The sequence below is a fragment of the Gopherus evgoodei genome, chromosome 8 (assembly GCF_007399415.2).
Source record: "Gopherus evgoodei ecotype Sinaloan lineage chromosome 8, rGopEvg1_v1.p, whole genome shotgun sequence".
NCBI classification, from domain to species: Eukaryota; Metazoa; Chordata; order Testudines; family Testudinidae; genus Gopherus; species Gopherus evgoodei.
The window spans coordinates 100303779-100331699 of NC_044329.1; the positions used below are offsets into that span (position 1 = coordinate 100303779).

Below are 27921 nucleotides of genomic sequence, written 5' to 3' on the forward strand. Positions count from 1 at the left end.
AACCCTTCGGCTGATAGGCCTAGGGCTTGGAGAGCAGACGAACCCCTCGGCAGATGGGCCAGGGGCTCGGAGAGAAGATGAACCCCTCAGCTGATGGGCCTGGGGCTCGGAGAGAAGATGAACCCCTCGGCTGATGGGCCTGGGACTCAGAGAACAGATGAACCCCTTGGCAGATGGGCCAGGGACTCAGAGAGCAGATGAACCCCTCGACAGATGGGCTACAGGTTTGGGGAGAAGACGAACCCCTCGGCAGATGGGCCAGGGGCTCGGAGAGCAGACGAACCCCTCGGTGGATGGGCCAGAGGCTCGGAGAGCAGAGAAACCCCTTAGTGGACGGGGCAGGGGCTCGGAAAGCAGATGAACCCCTCGGCAGATGGGCCTCGGAGAGCAGACGGACCCTTTGCGCAAGGCCTTTTTAGAAAGGGAAAAGCCAAAGCTGCATGAATAGGAAATCTGTGTTGCGGAGCTCCTAATTATCCTTGTACAACCCCACAGAGCCCATAGGAATGAAAAGCAGAGCTCTTGTCCACCCACCCATGCTGGTTCTGCCCGTCAGCTGGAGGCTGTGGTCACTACTGGGACCAAAATGCTATTTCTTAACACTGGTTTGTAGCCTGTTCAGGTATTGCTCCAGGCTCCAACTCGGAGGTGCATATCCGAGGGTCACCCAGCAGCAGCGCTAGTACAGTGCGGCTGATCCTCATTAAAAACACACTCTGGCTGGCCCAAAATGGATCCACCAAGGGGTGGGAAGAGTACATGAGTCTCCTCCACTCCTGCCTTCCTGCACAGGGGCCAGCCACAATGCTCCCAACCCTGCTCACGCCCCCTGGTGAAAGGTCCAGGGTGAGCCAGATCCACGCTCTCACACCACCCAGCTGAACCAGCCTGCTGCTCCCTCTTATGGGGTGCTGAAGCCAGTGGTGAAAGCCTCCGCTCTGGCCAGCTGAACCAGCCTGTGCAGAGCCCCAGGGGAGGGACTGTGACTGCAGCACCGCCCCTCCACTGCCTGAGCAGAGCTCTTCTGGCTTCAAACGCCTGGATCTGATCCAGAAGCGGCTCCACTGTGCAGTCCGTGACCAGCCTCGGCTACCGATCCGTTCTGATGGGGATTTGGAGTAAGGGAATCAGGATTTGGCCCAGGCTGTTTATTTTCAAAGGTATTTTATGGCCTGGAGCGAAACACACAAGGAACATTAACACACTACAGAATACAAACCAAGGAAGGGAAATGGGAGTAAGGGACTGATAGCTGCAGCATGCACTGCAAGGAGGACCCCAGCCCTGCCCCTGCCCCTGCCCCTGCCCTGCCAGGACAACAGGCAAGAATGGATCCAGCAGACTTTTCTGTTTTGGACTCTTGAGATTCACTGACAGTCCTGGCCAAGCAGGCCCTTGACAAATGACAGGCGTCGCTAGGTGCCTCTCCCATTCAGGACTCCTCCCAGGCTGCATGTGAATCAGCTAAACCAGAACTGCAGGTTTGAGAGAGCGGCAAACATTGTGAGAGAGGAGGAGGGAAAGGCTGGGACTGGGAGACACCACTGCAGCAGCCCTGCGTGGGGATATACTCGGCAAGTCCCCATGGAGAACCCGGAGGAAGCTGAGGTGGATATTGACACGCTCATTGATGAGATGGACTATATTCCTGGTCACTTCCACCTGGAGATGAACCTGAACTTCGAGCCCTGCTCCCCTGTGAATTTCAGAGGGAGGGACATGAAGCTTAAGCGAGACAGCCTGATGTATGAGCTAGAGCTTGAGTCTGGCTCCCAGCAGTTCGCTGTCAGGAACCTGCTCGGGGTCTTCTCCTTCCACCTGGAGGAGATGGAGCAAGCCAAGGAGATCTTCCTGAGCATCTCCCAGGAGGACCCCGACAACCTCAATGCCTGGGCCAACCTGGCCTATGTGTACGACAGGCTGGACAGCGAGCAGGAAGAGGCTGACTGCACCAAGAAACTAGCCCACTTAATGGGCCTGGGCTTCGAAGACGAGTCTCAGGGGGATCCCAGGCTCCGAGCAGCCCACTGTCTGGCAGAGCAGGGCTACGCTTACGGCTTTGACATTGGGCTTGTGGATGAAGAAGACCGAATGGAGAAACTGACGGCCGGACTCATGCTTTATGACAAGGCTCTTGTTTATGGGCAGCAGGTGAGTCATGTCTTCTACCGATGCGTAGATTGCTGTCTGGTATCACTGGATGTACTTGCCACGTGTCTTTGTAGGGCCTCTATCCTTTGGGCAGAGCAATTCAATCATGGGTTCATTATGATCACGGGAACCTAGAGTAGGAACTAATTTACCAGCTAATAGCTGAGCTTGGGTATGACAGTGCAGACAAGTATAAGCCTGAGGGAGTAAAGTCCTGCCAGGAGAAAGCTTCTGGGAATCACTCCACCCTCCTTCGTGCTGTGTCACTTAAAATTGTTGATCCCTATGGGCCCGATCCTGCAGATCAGCCCCTATAAAGGTGACACGATTCTGTAGCTGGATGGGATTGTGGAAAGTTTTAAGCCCATTTTCAGTTACTCTGGTCTTACGTGATCAGAATAAACAGTGTTCTGCACTTCCAGCCTTATCTTCTCTAGCTGTTCAAACAAAGGCGTGTCTTTCTGCACATGCAGTGTGTGGCTGCCCTCTGGGAGCTCATAAAAGGCTGGTGGCTGGTATGCTCACTTAAGGGGAGCACTTGGGTCAAGAGATGGTTTTGTTTATCGTTAGAATAAGAATTGCTCGGTGTACACTCTCTGAGACATCAGAACAGATGGAGCATCAGTGTAGCACACACACTGAATTTGCTTCAAGACACTAACTGTGTTCTGTAGACAAAGCCACAGAAAATGTCCTTCCTTAAGCCATTCAGCTCAAGGCTTTGTGTCAAGTGCAAATACTTCTCCCAGCCATGTTTGGAAGGGGCTTCAAGGCCTTCAGCTAGAAGATGCTATCAAAATGCTCAGGAGTGCTACAGCTCAGTTCATTCCTTTAAATTCTTGACAGCAGACCTTATCTGGGAAGTGCATAATTATTACAGACAGACAAGGTGGGTGAGGTAATAACTTTTATTGGACCAACTTCTTTGGGTGAAAGAGACAAGCTTTTGAGCTTACTCACAATTGAAGAAGAGCTCTCAGCTCAAAAGCTTGTCTCTTTCACCCATAGAAGTTGGTCCAATAAAAGATATTGGCTCACCCATCTTGTCTCTCTAATATCCTGGAACTAACAGGGCTACAGCAACACTGCAAATAGTGTTGCCAACCCCCAACATTCAAAAATCATGAGTCAGGCCCCAGAAAATCCTGAGATAGGTTTAGCAAATCAGGATTTTTACAGCTAATTAATCTCAGATTCTTTTTCTTTGCTTCCTGTTACCTGAGCCTTTAGGCTGCACTCAGGGGACATTTTCAACCTTTTCTTTGCAACCCTGAGGACTAGAAACTTGCTTTTACTTTTAAATGCAAGATGAGATTCTCACGGAATCACATCACTCCTGGGGCTTTAAAAAAATAATCACAGGAGTTAGCAAGATGTCAGTGAAGAGCAGGATACAGAACTCTAGGATAGAGAAACAGATAAAAATGCCTAGCAAGAGAATTAGTGCTGCATCATTCTCTAGACCTCCTGTTCTAAGATGGTCTGTTGTTTCAGTAAGATGAAAACTATCAGACCATTTTTTTCATTTTAATTAGATGGGGGGGATGTCACAGGGTGACTGGCCCTTTAAGAAGAGATAGGTCCAGGGCCCCACCTGTGACCCACTTAACCTGTCTCCCCACGTGGAGAAGATGAGCAGTGCCACCAGACAGGCAGGATGTGTGGCTAGAATCAAGCCTTCTGGGGTGGAGATAACAGAGAAGCCTGCAGAAGATCAAAGGGGAGACTCCAAGTAGGAAGGCCTGGGAGCTGTTGCTAGATGGAGAGCAGGGACGGGCTCAAAGGAGCAGGAGAGCAGCATGAGCTGCTCAGAGACTCTCCCAACTGCCCAGACAGGCGGAGTTCAAAGCAGCAGAGAGCAGCAGCGAGCGAGGATGGCTGGAAGGTGGAGAGCAAGTCTGCTAGGAGACAGACTCAGCAGGGCCCAGCTGTGGATCACTGCACCAAGGGTTGGGAGCCAGCTAGGAAGGCTAGAGGAGTTCTTGTGTATCCAGACCCCGAGAAGGGGCGTTACAGGACACATGAAAGACCTATGCTGAAGATACTGGCAGCCCAAGAGGGGGAAACTGAGGCAGCCACTAGCCTGAAGCCAGAGTGGGTAGGCAGTGCTGCTACAGGCAATTCAGCGGCTATTTAAAATTCTGCCATCTGGCACTAAACTTTTCACAGTCCCAGTTCTGCATAAAGTAGGGCGTTAGTGATGCAGGGCCGCTCCGTGTGACCCAGGGTTTGGTCTAACACCGAGCGCTGTCACTTAGCGCATCAGTGAGGCTATTGTCATAAATGGACTCATGGACAGCACAGTCGTCCCCACATCCAGGGACATCACAGCTAAACACTGCAGAGCAGAAAGGAGTTGCCCAGGTCTCAGCAGCCACGTGTAACACAGTCAAAGCGATTGGCGTTGCACTCTGTGCACATGAAAGCCTTGGAATAGCTGGGCAGGCTTGTGAGCTAGGGACAGGGGAGGGACCTGTCTGCATTACAGCTCTTAGCGCTTGACAGTGTAGACAGGCTGATGTTTCCTGTGACAAATCCATGCTTACGAAAGGCACCGGATAAACCAACCTTGGATTATCCACCGAGCAGGCCCAGCAGACACTGTGAAACAAGATGATAGCGTTTTTCAGGCATTCTTGGCTTGGGCCAGTGATATAGACATGAAAGATTCCATCCCACCACCAAAGCCCCAGGCCGCCCACGGGGTTGTTATTTTAGCCCTTAGCAGGTGCTTGGGGCAGCCAAGGGGTAGAGGCAGCTCATCAGGCTCTTCGGCGGCAATTCGGCGGTGGGTCCCTCGGTCCCTCTTGGAGGGAAGGACCTGCCGCCAAATTGCTACCAAAGAAGAAAGCCGTGCAATGGAGCTGCCATCGATCGCTATCGCAGCTTTTTGGGTTTTTTTTTCCTCTGCTTAGGGCGGCAAAAACTCTGGAGCCAGCCCTGCTCCTAGTAAATCTAGTCCATCAGCATTCATACCCTTCACTTGAATAATCTCAGGCAGATCTTATCTACTGTAGGACCATGTGGAATTGTAACTCAACTAAAGCCCTGCAGCCCTGGGGAAAGGGCATGCAGGAACCCTGCTGGTTGTGTCTAAACTGCCTGCCGGGGAGCAGCCTAACCTAACATCTCTGGCAGTGTGGGGAAAGGAGCAGGTTCCAGTTTAAAAAATGAGGATTTGAATGGCAAATCTGCTCTCCCAGCTGGAGAGCTTAGCAAAACTTCAAGCGAGACTTTAAGCCCCAGCCCTGCACTGTGTGGTGGAGACACCCTGTTCAGTGGGAGTGCCAAGAGGCATTGTTCAGGCAGGTACTCTGCCTTCCAGAGACCCGGGTCAGCACAGGCATCACCCTGTTACAGAATGTGCTGTCTGCTCTGCTGCACAAGGGAGTGGAGGCAAAGGCCTCCCCCCACTGGAGCCATGAGTGCTAGCCTTGTGCGGGCTGTGTGTTGTGCACAGCACTGGGTCCACAGCAGGTGTGAGTCTGTCACAGCTCCAGCTGCAGAGGCTGGGTCTTTAGTTCAGGTTGTAGCTGCTTATGTTTTTAAGTCTGGAGATCCCTGGTTCAGTTTCTGGGGTGTTGGTCAAGATGGTGGCTATCAAACTTGCACTTAGCAAAGCACAAAGGCCAGGGTGGGCAGCGTCTTTGTGCCCTCTCCTGCTTTCTCGCTCTTCCACTGAAGGCCAGGTACAACCTGGCTCCAGAGAACGTAGACAGGTGGCTCGCCAGGAGTGATAAGTGATTCTGAGTCAGCTGGTTGGACATTCCCCAGTGGAAAGCTTTTCCGAGAATGCCGATTGGTCAAACTGGAAAACTTTCACGGCGATGGCTCCTTTTTGACTAAAGTTCCGATGGATCCCCCCCATGACAGGCAGGTTTAGAAAACTGCCTGGTTTCCTGCCAGCTCACCCACCCAGCCCTCCGCAGCCTACCAGGGCAGCCTGAGTTTCCAGGCTCTAAGCTCTCAGGCCTGGTGGGGAGCCAAGAAGCCCTGGGAACTGCGACTCTGAAGCTCCAAGGCTCTCTGTTCAGCGGGGGCCCCCAGACTTACTGCTCCCTGCCACTCCACCAGGTGGCTGCCAAAGAGCCGGGAGCTTCGGCGCACCAGCTAACAGCTCCTCAGCAGCCAGGGCTACCAGAGTCCTCAGCTCAGGGACAGCCCGCTGGGCAGAATGCCCCTCAGCTGGGGTTCCATTCCTTTTCACGGAGACTTTCAAAAATGTTGGGTTTCGTTCCAAACTGAAACATTATAGACTTATAGACTTTAGGGTCAGAAGGGACCAATGTGATCATCTAGTCTGACCTCCTGCACAAAGCAGGCCACAGAACCCTACCCATCCACTTCTATAACAAACCCCTAACCTATGTCCGAGTTACTGAAGTCTTCAAATTGTGGTTTGAAGACCTCAAGCTGCAGAGAATCCACTAGCAAGTGACCCATGCCCCATGCTGCAGAGGAAGGCGAAAAACCTCCAGGGCCTCTGCCAATCTGCCCCGGAGGAAAATTCCTTCCCGACCCCAAATATGGCGATCAGCTAAACCCTGAGCATGTGGGCAAGACTCACCAGCCAGCACTCAGGAAAGAATTCTCTGCAGTAACTCAGATCCCATCCCATCTAACATCCCATCACCGACTACTGGGCATACTTATCTGCTGATAATCAACAATCAATTGCCAGAATTAAGCTATCCCATCATACCATCCCTTCCATAAACTTATCAAGCTTAGTCTTAAAGCCAGGTATGTCTTTTGCCCCCACTACTCCCCTTGGAAGGCTGTTTCAGAACTTCACTCCTCTAATGGTTAGAAACCTTCGTCTAATTTCAAGTCTAAACTTCCTAGTGTCCAGTTTATACCCATTTGTTCTTGTGTCTACGTTGGTACTAAGCTTAAATAATTCCTCTCCCTCCCTAATATTAATCCCTCTGATATATTTATAAAGAGCAAGCATATCCCCCCTCAGCCTTCTTTTGGCTAGACTAAACAAGCCAAGCTCTTTGAGTCTCCTTTCATATGACAGGTTTTCCATTCCTTGGATCATCCTAGTAGCTTGTCTCTGAACCTGTTGCAGTTTGAGTCCTCCCTGGAACAAAATTCCCTTTCTCCACACAACTCTAATGTTGAGGTACCCAACTTGAGCTACTTTAAAGAGACCTGTTTTTCTGAGGGATGGGTGCTAAGCACTTTTTACAGATTCCTCCCCCACACACACACACACACAGGCATGTCTCAGGTGGAGCATCCAAAAAGTTAGGCATCAAAATCGTGTGTTGAAATCCTTTCTCATTTAGTGCTAGCTGCTTCCTTCTACATCATGATCCAAAGTCTTGCTAGGCTGTTTAAGGTACAGGCTTATTTTATTCATGTGCCCAGATAAAATGAATCCACAACGAAATCAAAAAAGAAACTTAAACTTTTAAACAATCCAGCCCAGCTCAGTGCTCTCCAAACCCATTAACCTGCAAAATCTGCTCCGCCGCCAGGTCTAAAGGGAATAGCAATTAGCACTTTGCCCACAACCCATTACAATTAAATGCAAACAGAGCCACCATATGGGAGTATAGATCACAAAGCTGGTTCACTTTCAACAGATCATGGACAAAGTACCAGCAACGGTGCTTGGTTTAGCTTCAGCCAGGGAGGAGGAATGGCCTTTCCAATTTTATTCAGTTCTCCTAATGAGCTAAGAGTGCAAGTTCCCTCCCTCCAGTAATCTGTTACTTTCAACCTCAGAGGATCCCCACATGCTTCCCAGACAATCTATAAGACCTTCACAGGTGCTGAGTACCCACAAATCCCATTGAAATCAAGGGAGTTTCAGGTGCTGAGCACCTGATTCAGCATTCCTAACATGGGTATCAGTGGAGGCTGAATGAGCAAGGGCCTATAGAGACACTTCTCCTGTGAATGAAAGGCAGCCACCTCTGGGGGAGTGGCAGCAGCCAGGCAGGCGGCTGGAGCATGGCATGTTGTACAACATCTGCGATGGAGAATGCTGACCAACAACCATCTGCAGGGCAAACTCCTGATGTTACAAGAACATGCCATGAGATGTTTAAAGTCAGGTTGGCCCTATTAGGGTATGTCTACATTGCATGCTATGCTCGGGCTCCAACTCAGGTTTCAGCCAAGTCCCTTTTCTGTCCACGCACACATCAGTCTGACTCGGGTCACCAAGCACTCAGGACCCAGGTCCTAGGACCCTCCTAGCGGGGTGGGTCAGAGCCTAAGTCCTGCTGTGACTTGGGTCCAAGCGCTGTCATTTTGCAGCGTGGACACAGATCAAGCTGCAGGCTCGAATCAGAAGGTCTGCATAGTGCAGTGTGGATGTGTTAGCAGAGCTGTGAGAGCTGGGTCCAGGTTTACAATGCTGTGTGGATGCAGCATGGGCTTGGAAACACCAAGTCCACAAGCCTGGGTCCCACAGACCCAGGTGTACAATGCAATGTAGACATACCCCTGGACACCAGCCCACCTTAGAGTGCTGTGGAGCCTCCTGCCCCACGGGGAAAAAGCATTGTGCTGTGGGACATAAGGCTCCTGGAGCTTCCCAGCACACAAGGTGAGCACATCTGCTACCCATGTCTTACCAGAGCGGGCTGGCTGCAGAGGGTGGGCAGGGCAGTGGCCTCACCTCTTGCCCACCACCACCATCTCCTCTCGGGAGCCTACTCCCCCTGGGACATCTCTGGACTCGGAGGGTCCAAAGCTGCCCATGCACGACACTCACAGCCTTGACTTCTAAGGAGAATTGCCTGGCAGTCAGTTCCTTGGCCACAACAGGATGAGGGGGTCTGCACAGGCAGGGAGGGAGACTGTGCTCTTGGAGTTTGGAACCAGTCGCTTGGCTCACAAAACTGTCCCTTGGGGCAGCTACCCACCTGGAACACTGTTAGCTGGCGTTTCTGCAGTGAGCTGGCATTTCTGCTTACAGCAGCAAGCTAAATATCAGCCAAGTGCTTTCAGATATTTATAGTGCACCGAGAATTCTCTTTCATTGGAACATATTTCTGCCACCTACACGGTATTAGATCCAACAAGCCGACAGCTCTTCACCGCAGAATCTCCGGGCTATTTTGAAAGCTTTATATTTGTGTCTGTTATTCCTGTCGTACATCCCATTTGTCTTTCCCTTACACACCAGCGAAAGATGCTAACACTTTGCACCTCTGCACTGCTGCTGTTTGAGCATCTCAGCACACTTTGCAAAATGAATAAACTTAGCATCAAACCCTCTCTGAGGACAGCATTATTATTATCCCCTTGTAGCAGATAGGGAATCTGAGGCACATGAGTTAAATCCTTGTCCTACGGTGTATATAGGAGTTTTGACTTCACTGGGGGGCCAGGATTTAACACTGCAGATTTGATGCTCCAGGGCCTTGCACCTTGTGTGTTATTTACACCAGTGAAAAGTGGGTGCAAACACAATCGGAGCAGACTGGCAACTTTTATAGTGACTCTGCATGAGAGTGAAAGCCTACGCAAAGCAGAGACAATGTGGGTGAGGTAATATCTTTTATTGGACCAACTTCTGTTGGGGGAGAGAGACAAGCACAGACTTTATCCTGGGACTAACATGGCACCAACAACTCTGTGTGCACATTGCAGTTACAATAAGACGCTGAACTGAGCAAGGCGACACAGAAGGCCTGTGGGAGAGCTGAGAACAGAACTCCAAAATCTCCTGATTCCCAGTGCTGTGCTGTGCTCGTGAGACCATCCTTTCTGCAAAGTGAGTGGAGACAAATCAGCCCTCACCTCCTGCTCCCTGCGCACCTGCAGGAGGCAGCAAAGATAGTGTGTGTAACCCTCGTTAACTCCCCCCAATTCCTTCCCGCCGAATCCTCAGCACAGGGCAGGAAGGTGATGCTTTGTGTGGGAAAACTGTCCATTTGGTTTCTCCACCTCACTGGTGCAACTGGCTGGCTGGGCCTGTGCTTGCTAAGCAGCTGTTCATACCAGTGACACAGCAAGCAGCTACAGTATGGAATCGCTCTGTTCTGGGTACGATAAGCAGGAGCCAGGATTGTTGTTGTAAGGCCTCTGCCTCAACCCTCGCTAAGCCATCCCCGCCGCTTGATCCCTCAGCATGTGCTGTCTTCTATGTGTCAGCCTCGGAGACTTGTGCCCTCTGGGGCAGGGGCTTGCTTTCTTTGTGTGCCCTATGCAGCGCTGAGCGCAGGGTGAATAATCTAAGTAACACGGAGAATGATGTTTGCTCCTTTTAATTGTACCTGCGTCCACCTCTTGGAAACTGCTAACCTGGTTAATATTGCAACTCATCACCCATTGCGTTATGTACTGTCCACCAAGACTTACCCCATTGCACGGTCCTGTGCAATTCCCATTCAAACAGAAAGCATCCTCTTCTCTGTGCAGAGTGAGGGGACTGTGCTGCAGGCAAAGAACCTGACAAGCCTGATCTCCATGTTTCTGGCCCAGACTGGCTATGTACCATTTTTAAACACAGTAATGCATACAACAACCTCGTAGGACTTATACAGATGCACACTTTATGGATACCCACTTCTAACCTGCATGGAACAGAGTCAACACTAATAAACCACCCTGAGTGGAATGGTATAGGCTGGCTGCAGAAATAGGGGGAAGAGAGGAAATTCATGTGTCTGTGAGGACACCTGCATTCAGGAAGTGCCTTTTAATGGGTAGACCTGTGGCCTGGGAGTCAGGATTCCTGTGTTCTAGTCCTTGCTCTGCCACTGACTCCTCAGACCATCCATTTCCCCCTCTGTAAAATGGAATGATTAGTGCTTTGCTTGTGAACCAATTGCCATTGACACTATAGACCTCAAAGGGTTTTACAAAGATGGATAAGTATTACTGTCCTTTCTTACAGATGGAGAAACTGAGGCACAAAGATTTGCCCAAGGTCTCACAGCAAATCCTTGGCAGAGTCATAAGCAGACTCCTGACTACCAGCTTCGGCTCAAGGCACTAGACTACAGTTGCCCCTCTCTGTAGGGTTCTCCCTCAGTGGGTTGAGGATTCACTCGTGTGTTTACAAGGTGCTTTGAGATCCCTGGATGAAAGTGCAACATCCACTGTGGAACTTAAAGGACAGTGTGAAAGGGCAGAGGTTTGCATGACATACTGAATGGGTTTTGAAAGGAACCATCTCTATTTAAGAGGGAACCTTTGTGGCAGATTTTGCCTTGCTAAAAACTCATGGAGCACCAATGTCGCGACACTGATTTACACAGCTGAGGATCTGGCCCAGCGTCTCTTATTGAATAGCAAAGTAAGAAGTGTTTTGAATGTTGCTTTCCTGGCAAAGTGCAGGTTCATCTTGCCTCGGGACATCTAGTTTCATAGGCCAGCGGATTCAAGAGGGCGATTTTCAGGTGTTAATGATGACTTTCCTACAAACCTTTCCCTATTTCAGATCCCCCTGGAGGAGAAAAGAAGCTGGTACCTCACTATGGCCACTCTGTACATCAGGTAAGAGAGGGAGTGCCTGGCGCGGAGCTGGAAGAAGAGAGTGGAACAGCACCAAACACCTTCTTCAAGGGTGCCATGAGAAATAAACAACGGCAGGTTACACTGGAATGGGGGAGTTTGCCTCCAACCTGACAGACCATCTGCTTTGTTTCTTGGGAAGTTGTAGCAAGGACTATGAGATGCCAAAGCCTGGCTCAACCAAAGCAAAGGCATTGAGAGCAGGGACAGATAGCTCCAGTGTGGGATAGATTGAGACTGCCCTAGGTGACAGGTGCTAGTTAACATCTCTCTCCAGGTGAATTAAACGCCCAGTCTATTCAGACCCCATTCAGGACACAATCAAAATCCCTAGTGACAGATCTCCTAGAGTGATCTCTTTGAGCCACAAGCCAGAGAATTTCCTTAGTCATTTCCTCACTGGGGTGTTTAATTTGTTCTGGGTTCTCAGGGGCATTTTGATTCCCTGTAGGAATTCCTCACAGGCCAACATGTCCCGCTCTCTGGTGACCACGGAGGGGAGGTGGTGTGTCCCTGGCTGTGGTGCACTATGGTAGACGTTTCTTCAGTGGAATCAGGATTTGCCCCGTCGTGCGGAGAAAGGGATTTTCTATGCAGAGATGAGTGGCTTTTTTCACTCTCTTTTTATTGCACAACAAATCAAAGCACAACCCTCTAGTGAGGCTGGGGCTAGCAAGCGGTGGAAAACATGTAATGCATCAGGGGAACTGAAACCAACTTAGCATCACAGTACAATGGTGCCAAATGCCAGGGGAAAGTGGATTCCACAGACAGAGGAGGACTTGTGTAAATGACACGGAGGGAAATCCTGGTTCCATTGAGCTCAGTGGCAAAACTCCCAATTACTTCAGTGGGGCCCAGAGTTCACCCAATATCAGACTCATTCTTTCTTACTGCCTGGTAGGAGAAGGGGCTTCTTAGAGAAACTCAGATACCATGGCCATGAGCACTGAATTAATGGATAGCAAGGGCAAAGTTCATTCTACCTTTGCCTAGTTACCTGCCTCTCCTGACTCTGAGGCCAGGGATCAGGCGATAGATTGCAAGTCACTGGGCCCAGATCCACAAAAGTATTTAGGCTCCTAAATTCTAGGCCTTGGGCCTTAGATAAAAGGCCAAAGCAGCCCAGCTGAGAGTGAGACCTGGGGGAGCTTCCAGGTCTGGGGCTGATTTCATGAGTTGGATTTGTGTTGTGCTGTTTGATTTGGAGAAATAAACTGCAGCCCTTAAGAAAGGATCTGAAATTCTGCCCCTAGTCCTGAGCCGCTTCCCACACACCCAAATTGCTGCTGCTGGCCCAGCACCAGCCGCTGCAGAAGTCATGGAATCTGTGACCTCCATGAAGGACTCGCAGCCTTAATTATAGTTACAGCTAACAGAAAGGGCATGATATGGAAGATAAAACCTCATGTTTCAGGGCTCAAAACAATTTATAACTATAGGGATTAGGATTAGACTTATGGGGGGGCAGATTACTCCACATCTGCTTACTGCAGGGTCCTTACTCTTCCCTGTGAAGTGTCTGGTGCAGGCCACTGTCAGAGACAGGATACAGGGGTCTGATCCAGTCTGGCAACTCCTTACTTTCTACTCTTGCAATGCAGTGGAGAATCAGATTCCTGAGTTCTAATCCTGACTCTTTGTTGACTCACTGTGTAACTTTGGACAACTCACTCTACGTCCCTGCACCTGAGTTTCTAGTACAGTGGGGAGAACATTATCCACTTCTGAGACCTTTGGATGAAAGGTGCTGTGTAAAGTCTAATTAATAGTAGTGCGTTTGCTATTCTAGGGTCTGACACTAGTAAGCCACTCCCACTGACCGCAGAGGTGTATCGTAATACTGAGCAATCAAAGCGCTATTTGCTAAGGAAAGCAGTCCTATTGACAGAGGTGTTTGTGTCGCTAGGAGCCAGTAACCAAACCACTCCTGCTCTTACAGATTAGATGGGATCCTGATGAACAAGGGAAATGATGAGCAGAAGCGGCTGCCCTCCTTTAACAGAACGCTGGCTCTGCTTCGACAAGTGACCAAGTCCTCAAATTCTCACTACAGAGGTATGAGAACGGCTCAGTCCAGGCACACTCCAGGGCTCTGCACAAGAAGCAGGGCTCAGACCACAACTCACCAAGCTTTTCACACCTGCCTGCCTAAGGTTAGGCTCATACATGAACGTGGCCTTATATGCAGAAGAGCTATGAATCTACAAATCCCATCTCTGGTAGCTGCTAAGGCCCTGATTCAGCAGGGTACTTAAGCAAGTGCCTAATTTAAAGCACATGAATATTCTCATTGAAGCAAATGGGACTAGTCGCATACTTAAAATTAGTCATTCAAGCACCTTGCTGATCAGGGCCTAAAAGTCCTCATACAATGGTTGTTGGGTGGCCTGGGTGAAATAAACTGATGGTCTCAGTCCAGTTCCTAGTCAACAGAGATCAGGGAAATAACATTTTTAACAGCAGCACAATTGCTGCATATTGGCAATCTCAGCAGAGAAGCCAAGGAGCAGACAGATTCTGGGAAGTGACCTATCTTCTGACCCCTTAGAGATCTGGGGGGTGTCGAAGTACATGGGCAGGGCAGTGTGTGGGCAGCTTGTACTGTTCTTCATGCTCCAGATAAACCAAGTATTCCAGGCTCCTGGGCACTTCTCAGAAGCACTAAATTCACTAAACTAATCTGACTTTGAAAAGCATTTTTTGTCAAAGCAGTTTAGTGAATTCTTGTTTCTAAAGTGAAACACCCCTTCAGCCTGATTGTGGGGGATGGATAGCTTCTAATGTTAGTGTCCTTACTGCTAACCTGCTCTGACTTCTGTTCTTCCCCCCTCCCTCCCCAGCTCTGGCCTGGTGCTACCTCGGGATGCTGCTGGAAAGGAAAGAAACGTTTTCCACCACCCCGATGGGGATCCATGACTGTGGTTACTCTGGGACTGGGCCACTTGATTGCTTTGGCAAGGTGCTTTTTTACTTCATTGCTCACGTGTAACAAGAAGACTTGGGGAAGTCCCCGTTGCTCACTTCTCTATACCTACATCCCCCATAAGCCATGAAGATTGCCGTCTCTCTCCTCTGCATTCCCTTCTTAGCTGCTCCTGCCCCGTCACCCCATCCTCATGCCTCCTTTTCCCTACTCTGAGGCACTCCAGAATGAGCAGTAAATCTAAGGCAAAGCCAGCAGAGCTTAGGATCTCTGTCTTACACAAGCAGACCTCACCATCAAGGACACTGGGTCAGATTCTCAGGTGATGTGAATCAGTCTCTTCCACTGATGACAAGAGCTACCACTTAGTGCAGCCCAGGGGCCCAAGCTGTAAGATGAGGCTGGAGGAAGCACCCAGGGTTAATTTTTGTTAAGAGTGCAGAAGTTCTAGGGATGGGAGAGTCCCGGGGAATGGAGAGAAGGGAGAAGGATTAGGCCGGATTTTTGTTTTACCTCTCCCAGCCTCTACCCCTTATACAAGCACGTGAGCCACACACTCACTACACCCCTGCTCCCAATACAGCTCAGGAGTTGAGGAATCAGATGCTCCATTGGCAGCCTGCCTGGGTTACACGTGCAACTCAGCAGTCCTGCCAGCTCTCGGGTTAAGATTATAATCACACAAGGCAGCATTGGCATATACAGGCCTAAGCTACCCACCCAGTCAGGTTCAGAGCTAAACTCTCCCAAAACTCAGGGATGTTTCTGGGCCTTTGATCAGTACAGTAAGGGGCAGTTCACTGATGGAAATATGTTTTGCTTCTTGGTTTCAAAAGGCAATAGAAATAGCTAAAGACAATCCTCCCACACTAAACCGACTGGCAAAAATTTTCCACTTCCTGGGCAAGCAAGAAATGGCTATGGGAATCTGCAATATGGCGCTAGATGTCCTACAAGATCCAGAGCTCAACTGGCAGGCCTACTGCACGCGGGCCAAGGTATGTTGCTTGTCTTTGACACCAAAGTCATCAAGGGCCCATGCTACAGTCTGAACCAAGACCCAGAGCAGCTCCTACCCTGGCCAGGGACTGGCCTTGTGGCAAGATTTCTAGCAACCTCATCATTTGCACAAGATTTTAGGCTATGCTAAAGTTACCAAACAAACTCAACAACTCAAATTCTGTCTATGTCATTTTGCTTGATTTCTGGAGTCTTCTGGAGTGGCACCTTGCACAGGCTTCAGCTCATCCTGGGAAGCCCATTGGAACATACAGTTTTTTTCTGAAAGGGACTGCAGCCTCACCTTTAAAATGTAAGGCTCCGTTGTAGCAAAGCGCGTATGCACCTGTGTCACTTTAAGCACGTGTAGTCCCGCTGACTGAAATGGAGCTATTCACCTGCTTCCAGTGAACAACGTGCTGATGCACTCTGCTGAATAGGAGTGAGATGCCTCATGTGCTGGAAGTGAAACAGGTGCCTAAAGTTCTGCTGAATTGGGGCCTAATTTAAGAAACTAAGTACGCATTCCTCTTCTGACCTGTTGTGCAGTGTTGCTCTGTGGTGTGAAACAGCTGCCATGTTCCACCCCAGAGGTGGCTGTATACAGTGATGAGCTGCCAAAATATTAACAACCGGTTCCCTCCTCCTCACCCCATGAGGGGGCCGTGCCCCCCCGCCCCTCGGGACTCCTGCCCCATCCAACCCCTCCATGTTCCTTGACACCCCACCCCCAGGATTCCTGCCCCATCCACCCCCTTCCCTGTCCCCTAACTGCCCCCTGCCACCCAATCCAACCCTCCTCTTATTCCTGATGGCCCCCCAGGACCCCTGCCCCATCCAACCACCCCTTCTCTCTATGCCTGACTGCCCCCCACTACCTCACCCAACCCCTGCTCCTTCCTGACTGGCCCCCCAGGACCCCTGCCCCATCCAACCACCCCTTCTCTCTATGCCTGACTGCCCCCCACTACCTCATCCAACCCCTTCTCCTTCCTGACTGCCCCCGGGACCCTTGCCCCCATTCAATCCCCCTGTTCCCTGCCCTCTGACCGCCCCGACTCCTATCCACTCCCCCCACAACCCACCGAACACCCCCTCCCTGCTCCCTGCCCCCTTACCACACTGCCTGGGGCCCGGACCGGGTCCGCTCCACTGGGACCGCGACCGGCACCCCAGGGCCCGACTCCCCAAGCCGGGCCAGGCCGGAGCCACTCGGCTGGCACCGGGACCAGCACCGCAGGGCCCGACTCCCCGAGCTGGGCCGAAGCCGTTCGGCCAGGACCAGCCCGAACCGGGGGCACTCGGCCAGGGGCACGGGGAGCCGGATTGGACCGCGCACACCGTGCCTCCCTAGAGCTCTCCACGCGTCTGCTCGCCTCCCCATCCCCCCACTGCCCAGGTTACCTGCCTGCTCCTTGTTTCAGGCTTCCCCCGAACATTTGATTCGCAGGAAGCAGGGGAGGGAGAGGAGAAGGAGGGCAGAGTGTTCAGGGGAGAGGGGGAGGTGAGCTGGGGCCAGGGCCAGGTGGTCAGTTGCCCAAGCCTTTGTTAAATTTAAAAGCTTTTTTAGAACCGGTTGTCCTGGAACAACCGGTTCTAAAAAGTCTTCTAAATTTAACAACCGGTTCCTGTGAACCAGTGCGAACCAGCTGGAGCTCACCACTGGCTGTATATCAATGGTGAGTGAAATGATCTCTAGTTTGCTACTCACTTTGGGATGCTTCTAGATAAAAGGCATCCCAGGAGATGTACATTGTTGCTGTAAATATTGATAATTATGGAAACTGATCTGGCCCATCAAGGTATCAACATTTCTCATTCGCTGTCATTACACAAGAGCAGGTTGGTGATATCTTGGGCCTCATCCAAAGCCCATTGAAGTCAATGGGACTCTTCCCATCAGCTTCCATGGCCTTCAGATTGGGCCCCAAATCACAGGAAGGCACTTGAGTTCTAGCAGAAGGTAATGCTGGTTTTCTGCCACTCCCCACCCAGAATAAAAACCTACCACTACCTCCCTCCTTCCAGGAGCCAGCCTGACTCTATGTGTTTCCATTAAGGGCTTTATTTGACAGAAGATTTATGAACTTCCAAAATGCAGAATCCTCGTGTAAGGCCATTGATCTGCTTTTCAAGCCCTGCCAGCCGAGTGCAGTCAGCCAGCTGGATAGGGCATTTGCCAAGATCCGCAGCCTCTCTGTGCCACTGGTGAATATTAGAGGCATCATTTGAATGAGCATCTTCATCCCTGAGCGACTTGCCAGCTGATTCACCCAGATACAGGGCCCCAGGGGAGATTTCTCTTGGAAAATGGGGCTCACCAGGCCTGTCCTTGTATTCACGAGTCACATTCCTCTTCGTGATCTCAGGAGCCTTTCACTGAGATGGCTCTTGGAAATGGCTCTGTCTGTGCCAGTGGGATTCCACTAGGGATTCCTGATCCCTGAACCTAAATGCTAGAAAAGAAGCTATTATTGTCCTGGGCTATGTTATGTGATAGTCAAAGCAGTCACCCAAAGGGAAAATAAATGGGAGAGGAAGGATAGTCTCATAGTTTAAGAGCCAGCCTGGAGATCTGAGTCCAGTGCTGGCTCTGCCACGGACTCCTTGTCACCTAGGGTAACATTTTCAAATGTTAATAAGTGACTTAGCCACCTAAGTCCAATTTTCAGGCATTTGGGAGCCAAAGTCCTATTGACATTGAATGAGATTTAGGCTCCTAAATCACTTGGGATCTTTTGAAAGTGTTACCCTCCACCTGTCTGTACTTGGGTGTCTGCATTTGTACAACGGTGTTGATGATTCCTACCTCAGATAGCCGGGAGTGTTGTTACTGGTTATTTCCTATTATAACAGCAGCAAAGTACTGAAATGGGAGTTGGTTTTTAAATAAACCTGAGATTAATTCTCACTTTATTTTTTAAGACATGAAATAGTCAGTTCTTTAAGAAATAAATTACCTCACAAGTGAATGTCCAGGCTGTCCTGGGTATCCTTAGTATATGGCTAGACCTGTCCTTCAAAGGAGGTTTCTAATTTCTTTTGAAGCTCAGCTGCATGCAGGTATGAGGCCAAAAGCCAGACTGTGTCCTAAATAGACGCAGCTTCAGAAGACTATGAAACAATATAAAACAAAGGGCTTGATTCTGCAGTTCTTACTCAGGTAAAACTCCTCAGGTCGTCAATGGGGTGCAGTGGTGCAACTGACAGAAACATGTAGTGCTCCCCAATTCCTATTCATATCATAGGATCATTAGATCAGTTGGTAATTACATCCTCATCACTGTGAAAGGGGATTCCAGTAACTGGCCAAAACATCTCCAGGAGATGTGTGGAGATACGTTGTCCTAGGCACTCAGACACTTTGGTGATGGGCAAGATAGATAGCTCCTTGGCTTATGTAACTTGGCTTGCAGTGGAGCTACACTGATTAACCTCAACTGAGGATCGGGCCTAAAGTGTTCCATTTTGTTTACTAATATTAACATATTTAGTGCTATATATGTTCAAATGGCCCTACAAGCATGAACTAACCCCAAATATTGTGGCAGGAAGGATAACATTGAAACTGGATGTATGCCAGAATGAGTTTCCTCCTGTGTTTAGATCCGCATGAAGCTCTATCTGCGAGATCTGGAACGTGCAAAGATGGGTTTGGGAGGCATGCCAGACAGGAAAAATCTCACCAGAGCTAAAGAGGACCTTGAAAGCGTTGTAAAGGTTTGTCCGTGCTTGAAGACATACCTGGACATAGGCCAGGTGAGTAAATACACAGATGTTCTCCCAGTGAGATCAGCTGCTGCTTTTTTCATGTCTTCATGTTTTTATTTACATTCACTACTTAAAGAAACAAAAACAATAGAACATAGAAACTCTGAAGGCTCAGTCCTGGCTCTAGGGGTTCTTGGGGTTCTTCGGCACAGGAAAAGCTGAACAAGGGTTAGCCTACGCAAGCTAGCTTGAATCCAATTAGCAGTGAAGGTAGCACAGCACGGGGCTCTGGGTGGGCTAGGAGCCCTGTATGTACTCAGGGTCCCTGCTGGGCTTCTACTACCTGTGCTGAAGCCCGCACCACATTGTCTTCACTGCTGTTGTTACCAGTGCAAGCTGGATTCATGCTAGCTTGGGAAGGCTAGCCTGTGCACAGCTGGTGCTGTGTAGCCGTACCCTAATGATCAGTGGAGGAAGGTGGAGGAAGGTGAACTGGAGTGCTCAAATGATGGTTGTGTATAATGTATGCAGACTGGCCCAGAGCCTTGACTATGATGTTGCCTTTTTGCATGGTCCAATGGTGGATTCTGCTAACGAATGTTACCCTGGCGTAGTGCAGTCTTCTCAGGCAGTAGTAAAAGGCTCTGCAGTTTCCCTGTAAACCACGGCTGAGAATCTGCAGTTATTCTGTCACTCTGTCCTTCTAGGTCTACTATTACATGGGTGTTGATGCCATGCAGGAACTATTCCCAGTGGACGAGACGGCACTGGACAATGCTTTGGAGTTCTTTGCAAAAGCCATGGAGTTTGACCTGGGAGATACACTACCGGAAATACAGCTGCTCAGGGGGAAATGCCTGCGGCTTAAAAATGAGGAGTCCAATGCCATTGGGTGCTTCAAGCGAGCCATAGAACTGGATGATGTGGGCTCCACCTACACAGAGAGTTTCCGGTGCCTGATGGAGACGCTCCTTATACTATTCAGTCAGAAGAGGGTGAATGCCGAGATGCTGATGCAGGAGGTGGAATTGTGGGTAAAGAAGGCTGAGGAGAAATACCCAAAACAGCGTGTCCGCCAGGAGTTGAGACTGGTGTGTCGCAATCACACAACAGAGGTGATCGAGCTCTCCAAAGCTATGGTCACCAGAGGGAATACCGAGCTGGTGAAGATGCTGTTTGAGACAATAAAGACTGACTTTTCCAAGCCCAAATTAAATGAGCGATCACTCTCCTTCTGAACAACTGACATTGGAATCACGTCATGCAGCACAATTGCCTCCTGGCTGATACTGTCTGAAGGCACCTAGTTCTCTCAGATTTCATCAAACAGGCAGTAGACAATAAGCTAACCATTTAACTCTTATCCGCAGATCTCTGAGCAGTATGCAGAAGTGGCCAAGTATTACTGTCTCTGTTTCACAAATGGAGAAATTGAGGTACAGACCAAATAATGAAAAGTGATCAAAGCTGTGAGTGCTCAACCCCTCTGAAAATCAGGCTCCAGGTTTCTCAGGGTGGACCTGGTCTGAAATGTGCTCAAGGCCACACAGCAAGTTACTGGCAAAGCTGGAAGTAGAATCCAGATCTCTTGCTTCCCAGACTGCCATCCTATCCGCGGGACGACTCTGCCTCCATTGCATTCTGGGGATGTGATATCATCCACTGTAGAATAGCTTGTGTGCTGGTTTTGGTCTGCACTCAATTATCCTCCTGTTCATTAAGCGAATGCAGCTAATGCAGAGCTCTGATCCTGCAAACTCATTGGGAATTGAGGGTGCTTAGCACCATGTAGGATCAGGCCACAATCCTTGGATTTTAGTTTAAACTAATGAATAACACATCTATTAATAAAGTGAGAAAGATTTTAGTGCGGGAAGGAAACATGAGCTGTTGAATACTAGAAAATCTCATATGTTCAGTCTTTTCTACCTTACGCTTTTATACTGCCTCTCATCACCATAGTATCTGATCCCATACTCAGCTCTGCACTGGTTGGGAATCAAACACAGATCTCCCATACTATGGTGATAAACGCAGTATAAAGACCTGTATGAAACAGACACATGCACAGTGAGAATTTTACCACTAAACCACCCATACTAATAACTGAGCTAAGGATGGTTGTTGTGGGCTCCTGGGAGCACCTAAAATTCTTCTGAATTGGCATGAAGTTTGAGGTGGTTTCTCTGCTTCTGATGGAGTCTCTTGATACTGCTGACTCTGGCCTGGTGCTCATAAAAATACTTCTGAGGGGCAAAGATCTTCCAGTTGGGGTGCATCAGATGGCGCAGAATGCTGGGAAGAGGATATTTTTCTAACTCAGGGCAAAGGTTTCATTTCTTTCTCTCTCTCTCATCAATGTCCTCTGTGTATTTTAGTGGAACAAATTACATACCTTTCCAGCAAAGCTGTGTTTAATATAAGTTTCTTTGTCTTATGATTTTTGCGTCATACTCTGGTTTTACATTAGTTCTGAGAAAGCATTTTGTTTCAAATGACTAGATTCTCTCTCCTTTTCCGTGGGTGGGCATATCTCCAGCATCTAGGTTTATCACAGAAATGTTTGTGGGGGTAACTGTTAGCAGCACATCACTGAGCCATATGCATATTTTGTTTTATGTGAGGTGCTCTACCTACTTTTACTGGATTTCTAATGGAGTTTTAAAGATATGAAAGGTGCTTCCCATGATAATACTCTGAGGGTCTAATCTTGCTTCCATTAAAGTAAGTCACAAATTTCCCATTTTCTTTGGTGGGAAGGGAATTAGGCCCTGGAAGAAGAACTTAATTACAGTAACAAACAAGAACCAAAACACAGAGTTGGGCCTCTTTCCGTCTGCACAACAATAACTGTATGTAGAAACCACCTGGGCACAGTGGGATCCAGATAACCATGTTTACTCAATACACACAACATGCAAGGTCAGTTACACAGATAACTGGCAGCTTTCTAAACCATAGAACACAGTGAGCACTACCAGAGGATTCACAGACTATTTAAAGGTTTCAGAATAGCAGCCGTGTTAGTCTGTATCCATGAAAAGAACAGGAGTACTCGTGGCACCTTAGAGAGTAACAAATTTATTTGAGCATAAGCTTTCATGGGCTACAGCCCACCTCATTGGATGCACAGAATGGAACATATAGTGAGGAGATATATATACATACAGAGAACATGAAAAGGTGGGAGTTCCCCTACCGACTCTAAGTGGCTAATTAATTAAGATGAGCTATTGTCAGCAGGAGAAAAGAACTTTTGTAGTGATAATCAAGATAGCCCAGTTAAGGCAGTTTGACAAGAAGGTGTGAGGATACTTAACATGGGGAAATAGATTCAATGTGTATGATGGCTCAGCCATTCCCAGTCTTTATTTAAACCTAAATTGATAGTATCTAGTTTGCATATTAATTCAAGCTCAGCAGTTTCTCGTTGGAGTCTGTTTTTAAAGCTTTTCTGTTGCAAAATTGCCACCTTTAGATCTGTTACTGAGTGGCCAGAGAGGTTGAAGTGTTCTCCTACTGGTTTTTGAATGTTATGATTCTTGATGTCAGGTTTGTGCCCATTTATTCTTTTGTGTAGAGACTGTCCGGTTTGGCCATTGTACATGGCAGAGGGGCACTGCTGGCACATGATGGCATATATCACATTGGTAGATGTGTAGGTGAATGAGCCCCTGATGGCATGGCTGATGTGATTAGGTCCTATGATGGTGTCACTTGAATAGATATGTGGACAGAGTTGGCATCGGGCTTTGTTGCAAGGATAGGTTCCTGGATTAGAATCTTCCAAGTAGCGGTACAATGAACTAGCAAGTAGGTATGTGAACCACTGCTCTCTGCTGGATGAAATCAGAACTGTTTAGTTGTTTGTTGCCACCTATAGGTGGTAATTTTCCTTTAGCTCAAGTGATAGTGGCTGTGAGTTCTACCCCAGATATTGCTATAAAATCCAAATGGTCATTGAAATGGAATGCACAGCTCCGTAGGGTTGGGGAGATACAGCACGGTGACAGTCACAAAGATCCTATATGGCCATGGATTTGTTACAATATTTATATTTCCTGTCAACATAATTTATTAAATGAAGGTAATAACATTTGTTTAGCAACTTATGACTCATCAGTAAAACAGACAGATGGAAACCAAATTATATATTACAGAGGAGACAGATGATGTGTTTCGTAAGGCATATGTGAATAATGGCATCAAATCACATGTAGTCTTACAGCAGCTCTATCAATATTTACTGGGCGGGCAACATGTACATAAAAATGGTTGCATAGTGATTTTTCATTGGCTAAAGACATTTACACAGTGACAGTGTAAAAAGGGACAAACTTGCCATTTCTTCCACATTGCTACTGTCTATTGAAATTGTTTCAGTCATTATTATTCTTTATTGTTTGTTATTGTGGTAACGCCTACAAGCCCCAAATGAGATCGGGGCCACAGTGTGCCTGATGCTGTTTACTCACACATAACACAAAGACAGTCCCTGGTGCAAAGGGCTCACAATCTAAGTATGTGATGAAATACAACAGGTGGATACAACAAACAGAGTGGGGGACGAAAGGGAACAGTGAGGCAGGTCTTATTGCTCTCAGAAGCAGCGGTCACAGCACAGCAGCTATTTAGGAATATGTTGCCTCCTTTCAAAGCAATATCTGTAGAAATTAATTCTGCTGCACTAATGTACCTAGTGGCCACTCTTTCTTGACTGACAGCTGAGGGCAGCTCTGTGCACTCGCTGCATGACAGGCTTTACCCCACCCCTGAGAGTGTGAGAGGGGAGAAGAGCGACAGCCTGTCATGGTACTGCAGCAGCAAGCATCTGAGCCCAGGTCAAAAGACTCAGGCTTGTACTACTAATAACAGCTGTGCAGAAAGTGCTTCTAAGTCATGGCTGAAGCCCACCCTCCTCCCTAGGCTTCAGAATGTGAGTTACAACATCTTCACAGCCAACTTTAGTGCTGTAGCCTGAGCCTGAGTCTGTTGGCCTGGGCTGGGAGGCTCACTGCCACAGGCTGGGAAGACACTCACCTGCCCCCCCTAGTGTCTGCACCTACCCAGGCCTCTTTCAGCCTGGAGGGATATTTCTCTCCTTCAAACTGTCCTATGTCCATAGAGAAAGGGTCACAGGTGCTTTTGCTTACCCCTCTTGCTGTTTCCACTTTCCAGCATGGAATCCTTTCTCCAGTCCTTTGGTGGGGGCAAAGAATCTGAGAAGTCCCCAAGGGGCCACCATCTGGATGCTCAGACCTGGCCCCCACCTGGCATGTTTGAGACATTGTGTCTGGCAACATTTTCTGCATGTTGGCAATTCTGAAATATCTGGCTCTTTGATAAGGGCTGAGGATGCCACATGCTTCCTTTTCACTAACATTCTGTGAATGTTGACATGCATGCAACATTCACAGAACACACTTTGTGTCAAATTACTGCTCAGTCTGGAGTTAATAACTGGAAGCCAGTTTGCCATGTTAAAATATGCTCTGATTCTGCCCTGTGCAGCCAACTGGAAGCGTTCAAAAATCACGAGTCAGGCCCCCAAAATCGGGAAGATATTTTTAACAGTTATAAATGTTGGGGGGGTTATTTGTTGCCTTATGAGTTTTGAGCTTCCAGCTTACACATGGGTCACATTTTCAAGCTTTTCCTCACAACCACAAGGGCTAGTGAGTTACTTTTTAAAAAAAAGAAAGCTGCAATTCATACGTAATCACATGACTCCAGGTGCTGGTGCTTTCATGAAAATGTCAAATTTTGCTAACATTGCCACCTTGAGCAATGCTGCCCGCTAGATCTGAGAGCGGTGCAGCAGCTAGAGCCTGCCTACATGAATAGCGATGGAATGCACCGAGTCACGCAACCTTTAAATTGCTACAATGTGTTGCACCTTAATAGAGACTAACAACCTTATTTGGGCATAAGCAATGACAGCCTTGCAAATACTTTACAGTCGGCCCTGGCAGCACACCCCATATTAACTTTGCGACTAAATTTCCATATTTAACGATTCCCTCCCCAATTAAGGCGTTCCAGCCGGCCAGTGAAAGCACTGATCATAGAGCTCAGCCTCCCAGCGGAATGAGAGTCTCCACTGGAAGGAGATCCCTGCTCCACACATCCTCTCTCTATGGTATCACGAAGAACGGCATCTTCCGGCATATCCTCCGAATGGAGCCGTTTCGGGCTCTGGGGGTATCACGTGTGCCACGGAACTTTCTTTCTGATTGGCTAGCTAGACCCAGCCTCCGGGACGGGTCTTTTGGCGCATGCGCACATCGCATGGCCGCTGGCGGGCACTTCGGCCGCGGCGGAGGGACGGGGTGAGGCGGCTGTTCGCGGGCGGAGGTAGCCCCGGGCTGGGTTTGAGGGGAGGCTGTGCCGGGGCCCAGCCGGCAGCTCCAAGGCCGTTGCCCCGGGAGCCGCCACCCTTCCCGGGCCTGTTGCGCAGAGGCGGGGGTGGAGCTCGGCCCGCAGCCCCCGCTCGCGCTGCAGACTCGCCCGGCCCCAGCGCCTGAGGGGCCCGCCTGCCGCGCCCTGCCCCGCTTAGACACTGGGGGGGGTCTCTTGTCTGTGCAACCTTGGCCAGCTGGGTCAGGATGGGGCGTGGCGCGCCAGGGCGCGGGCCGCACCTCCACGAAGTTGGCTGCAGCCTGCCCCTCGCTTATGTCAGTGGAAGGTGGCCCTCACTGGGATGTTCCTGAGCTAAAATAATTGATGTTCACATCGCTATGCTAATGCACTCTGTCCCACTGCAGGTTTGGCAGAGGCTCCTCCATGGCCCTGGGGATGGAATGGCTGCTAAGACCATGGAAGGAATTGCTTCCTGGTCTGACAACCCGTGCCCTCCAGAGGCAGTATCCTTATAGATGTCACCATGGTCCCCCTCACAGGGTAAAGCGTCTGGTGCTGTCCCAGCTCTTTCAGCCTCTGAATCTTCGAGAGGACAGTGTGGCTGGGCTGGAGAGCAAACCTGATGATCTGACATGTAAGAGTCAGAGGCTGATGATACAAGCAGGGTTAATCCATCCCTCTAGCCCCGGCTGCTACTACTACATGCCTTACACTGTTCGAGCAATGGAGAAGCTTGTCAAGGTGATAGACCAAGAAATGCAGGCTATTGGGGGGCAGAAGCTAAATATGCCCAGTTTAAGTTCTGCAGAGCTCTGGAGAACCAGTGGGCGGTGGGATTTAATGGGCAAAGAGCTCTTCCGACTTGCAGACAGGCACAGCAAAGAGTACTGTCTAGGGCCAACTCATGAAGAGATCATTGCAGACCTGATTGCTTCCCAAGCAAACTTGTCCTACAAGCAGCTGCCGCTCCTGCTGTATCAGATAACACGGAAGTTTCGAGATGAGCCCAAGCCCCGTTTTGGCTTGCTGCGCAGCAGGGAATTCTACATGAAGGACATGTACACGTTTGACACCTGTGAGGAAGCTGCTCGCCGGACCTACAGCCTGGTGTGTGAGGCCTACTGCAACGTGTTTAACAGCTTGGGGTTCCGCTTTGTCAAAGTGCAGGCAGACACGGGCAGCATTGGGGGGAGCATGTCGCACGAATTCCAGCTCCCCGCAAGCATTGGAGAGGACAGGTTGATGACCTGCTCCAACTGTAGTTTTTCAGCCAACGTGGAAACAATAAATCCTGACCAGACAGACTGCCCAGTTTGCAAAGGAAAACTGTCTGAGACCAAAGGGATCGAAGTTGGGCATACATTTTATCTGGGCACCAAGTACTCTTCTGTTTTTAATGTCAGCTTCCACACTGCCCAAAACAAACCAGTCCTAGCAGAAATGGGTTGCTATGGCTTGGGCATAACTCGGATTCTGGCTGCTTCTGTCGAGGTGCTTTCAACAGAAGACAGCATCCGTTGGCCAACCCTCATTGCACCTTACCAGGTCTGCCTCATTCCCCCCAAGAAAGGGAGCAGGGAAGAGATGGGTGCGATGTTAATGGATAATTTATATGACAGTATTGTCGAAGCCGTGCCTCAGATTAAAGGGGAAGCTGTGCTGGATGACAGGACTCACTTGACCATTGGTAAAAGATTAAAAGATGCTAACAGACTTGGTTACCCATATGTTATAATAGCTGGGAAGAAAGTTTTTGATAATCCCCCCGAGTTTGAAGTTTGGAATCAAAACACTGGGGAGATCATGTTCCTTACTAAAGAAGGAGTAATTGATTTGCTAAGTAAAGTGCAAGTTCCATAATCTTCCAGTCTTTGGTCTGTGATCCTTGGTGTTTTACCCATATCTAAATCCTTCTTTGAGGATTACAGTTACAGGTGAAAGATTACTCTTGTTTGAGTGGAAACTGCACATGACTTCACGTGTTGCTAGGAACTGAGGCTTGTTTGTATTAATGGCACATATATGGCTTGAAGTCTAATTGGTTTCAAAACATGAGTTTAAAAGTACTTTCAGATCCTTCAGCTGTGTCTGAGTCTCCCTGCTAACTTCTGTGGCTTCACAATCATGTTTCCCTGTTCCTTTTATGGTTTTTCTCTCCCTTATTGCTGTGTAAAGGATCCACACAAACAAAGGGGGAAACCAACCATAGCTTTGATCCTGTCAAGACTTACATGTGCTTACTTCTATTCACAGAAGTAGTGCCATGCTTGAGTGAAAATGCAGGCTCAGAG

The 27921-nt window shown here is 49.0% G+C and overlaps 3 protein-coding genes across 5 annotated transcripts in view; all 3 read left to right on the top strand.

Annotated features, from left to right (window-relative positions):
• The first annotated feature begins 1487 nt into the window (after positions 1-1487).
• Positions 1488-21665, top strand: TTC22 (tetratricopeptide repeat domain 22). Of its 2 annotated transcripts, XM_030574077.1 has the most exons (7): positions 1489-2151; positions 11561-11616; positions 13577-13692; positions 14478-14596; positions 15397-15558; positions 19166-19318; positions 19978-21665. In XM_030574077.1, the coding sequence occupies exons 1-7, from the start codon at positions 1585-1587 to the stop codon at positions 20506-20508; spliced, it is 1704 nt and encodes a 567-aa protein (XP_030429937.1). In that variant the 5' UTR covers positions 1489-1584; the 3' UTR covers positions 20509-21665. The 2 variants fall into 2 exon arrangements, with proteins under 2 accessions (XP_030429938.1, XP_030429937.1); XM_030574078.1 differs by lacking the exon at positions 15397-15558 and having other exon boundaries at positions 1488-2151.
• Positions 21666-25498: 3833 nt separating this feature from the next.
• On the top strand, positions 25499-27494 carry PARS2 (prolyl-tRNA synthetase 2, mitochondrial). Of its 2 annotated transcripts, none has more exons than XM_030574162.1 (2): positions 25499-25599; positions 26035-27494. In XM_030574162.1, exons 1-2 carry the CDS (start codon positions 25559-25561, stop codon positions 27488-27490), a joined length of 1497 nt encoding a protein of 498 aa, XP_030430022.1. In that variant the 5' UTR covers positions 25499-25558; the 3' UTR covers positions 27491-27494. The 2 variants fall into 2 exon arrangements, with proteins under 2 accessions (XP_030430022.1, XP_030430023.1); XM_030574163.1 differs by having other exon boundaries at positions 25558-25624.
• MROH7 (maestro heat like repeat family member 7) overlaps positions 27232-27921 on the top strand; it is a 45605-nt gene continuing 44915 nt past the window's right edge. The window contains 1 exon segment of the mRNA XM_030573938.1: positions 27232-27317. The gene's annotated coding sequence lies outside the window, so the exon portion shown is untranslated.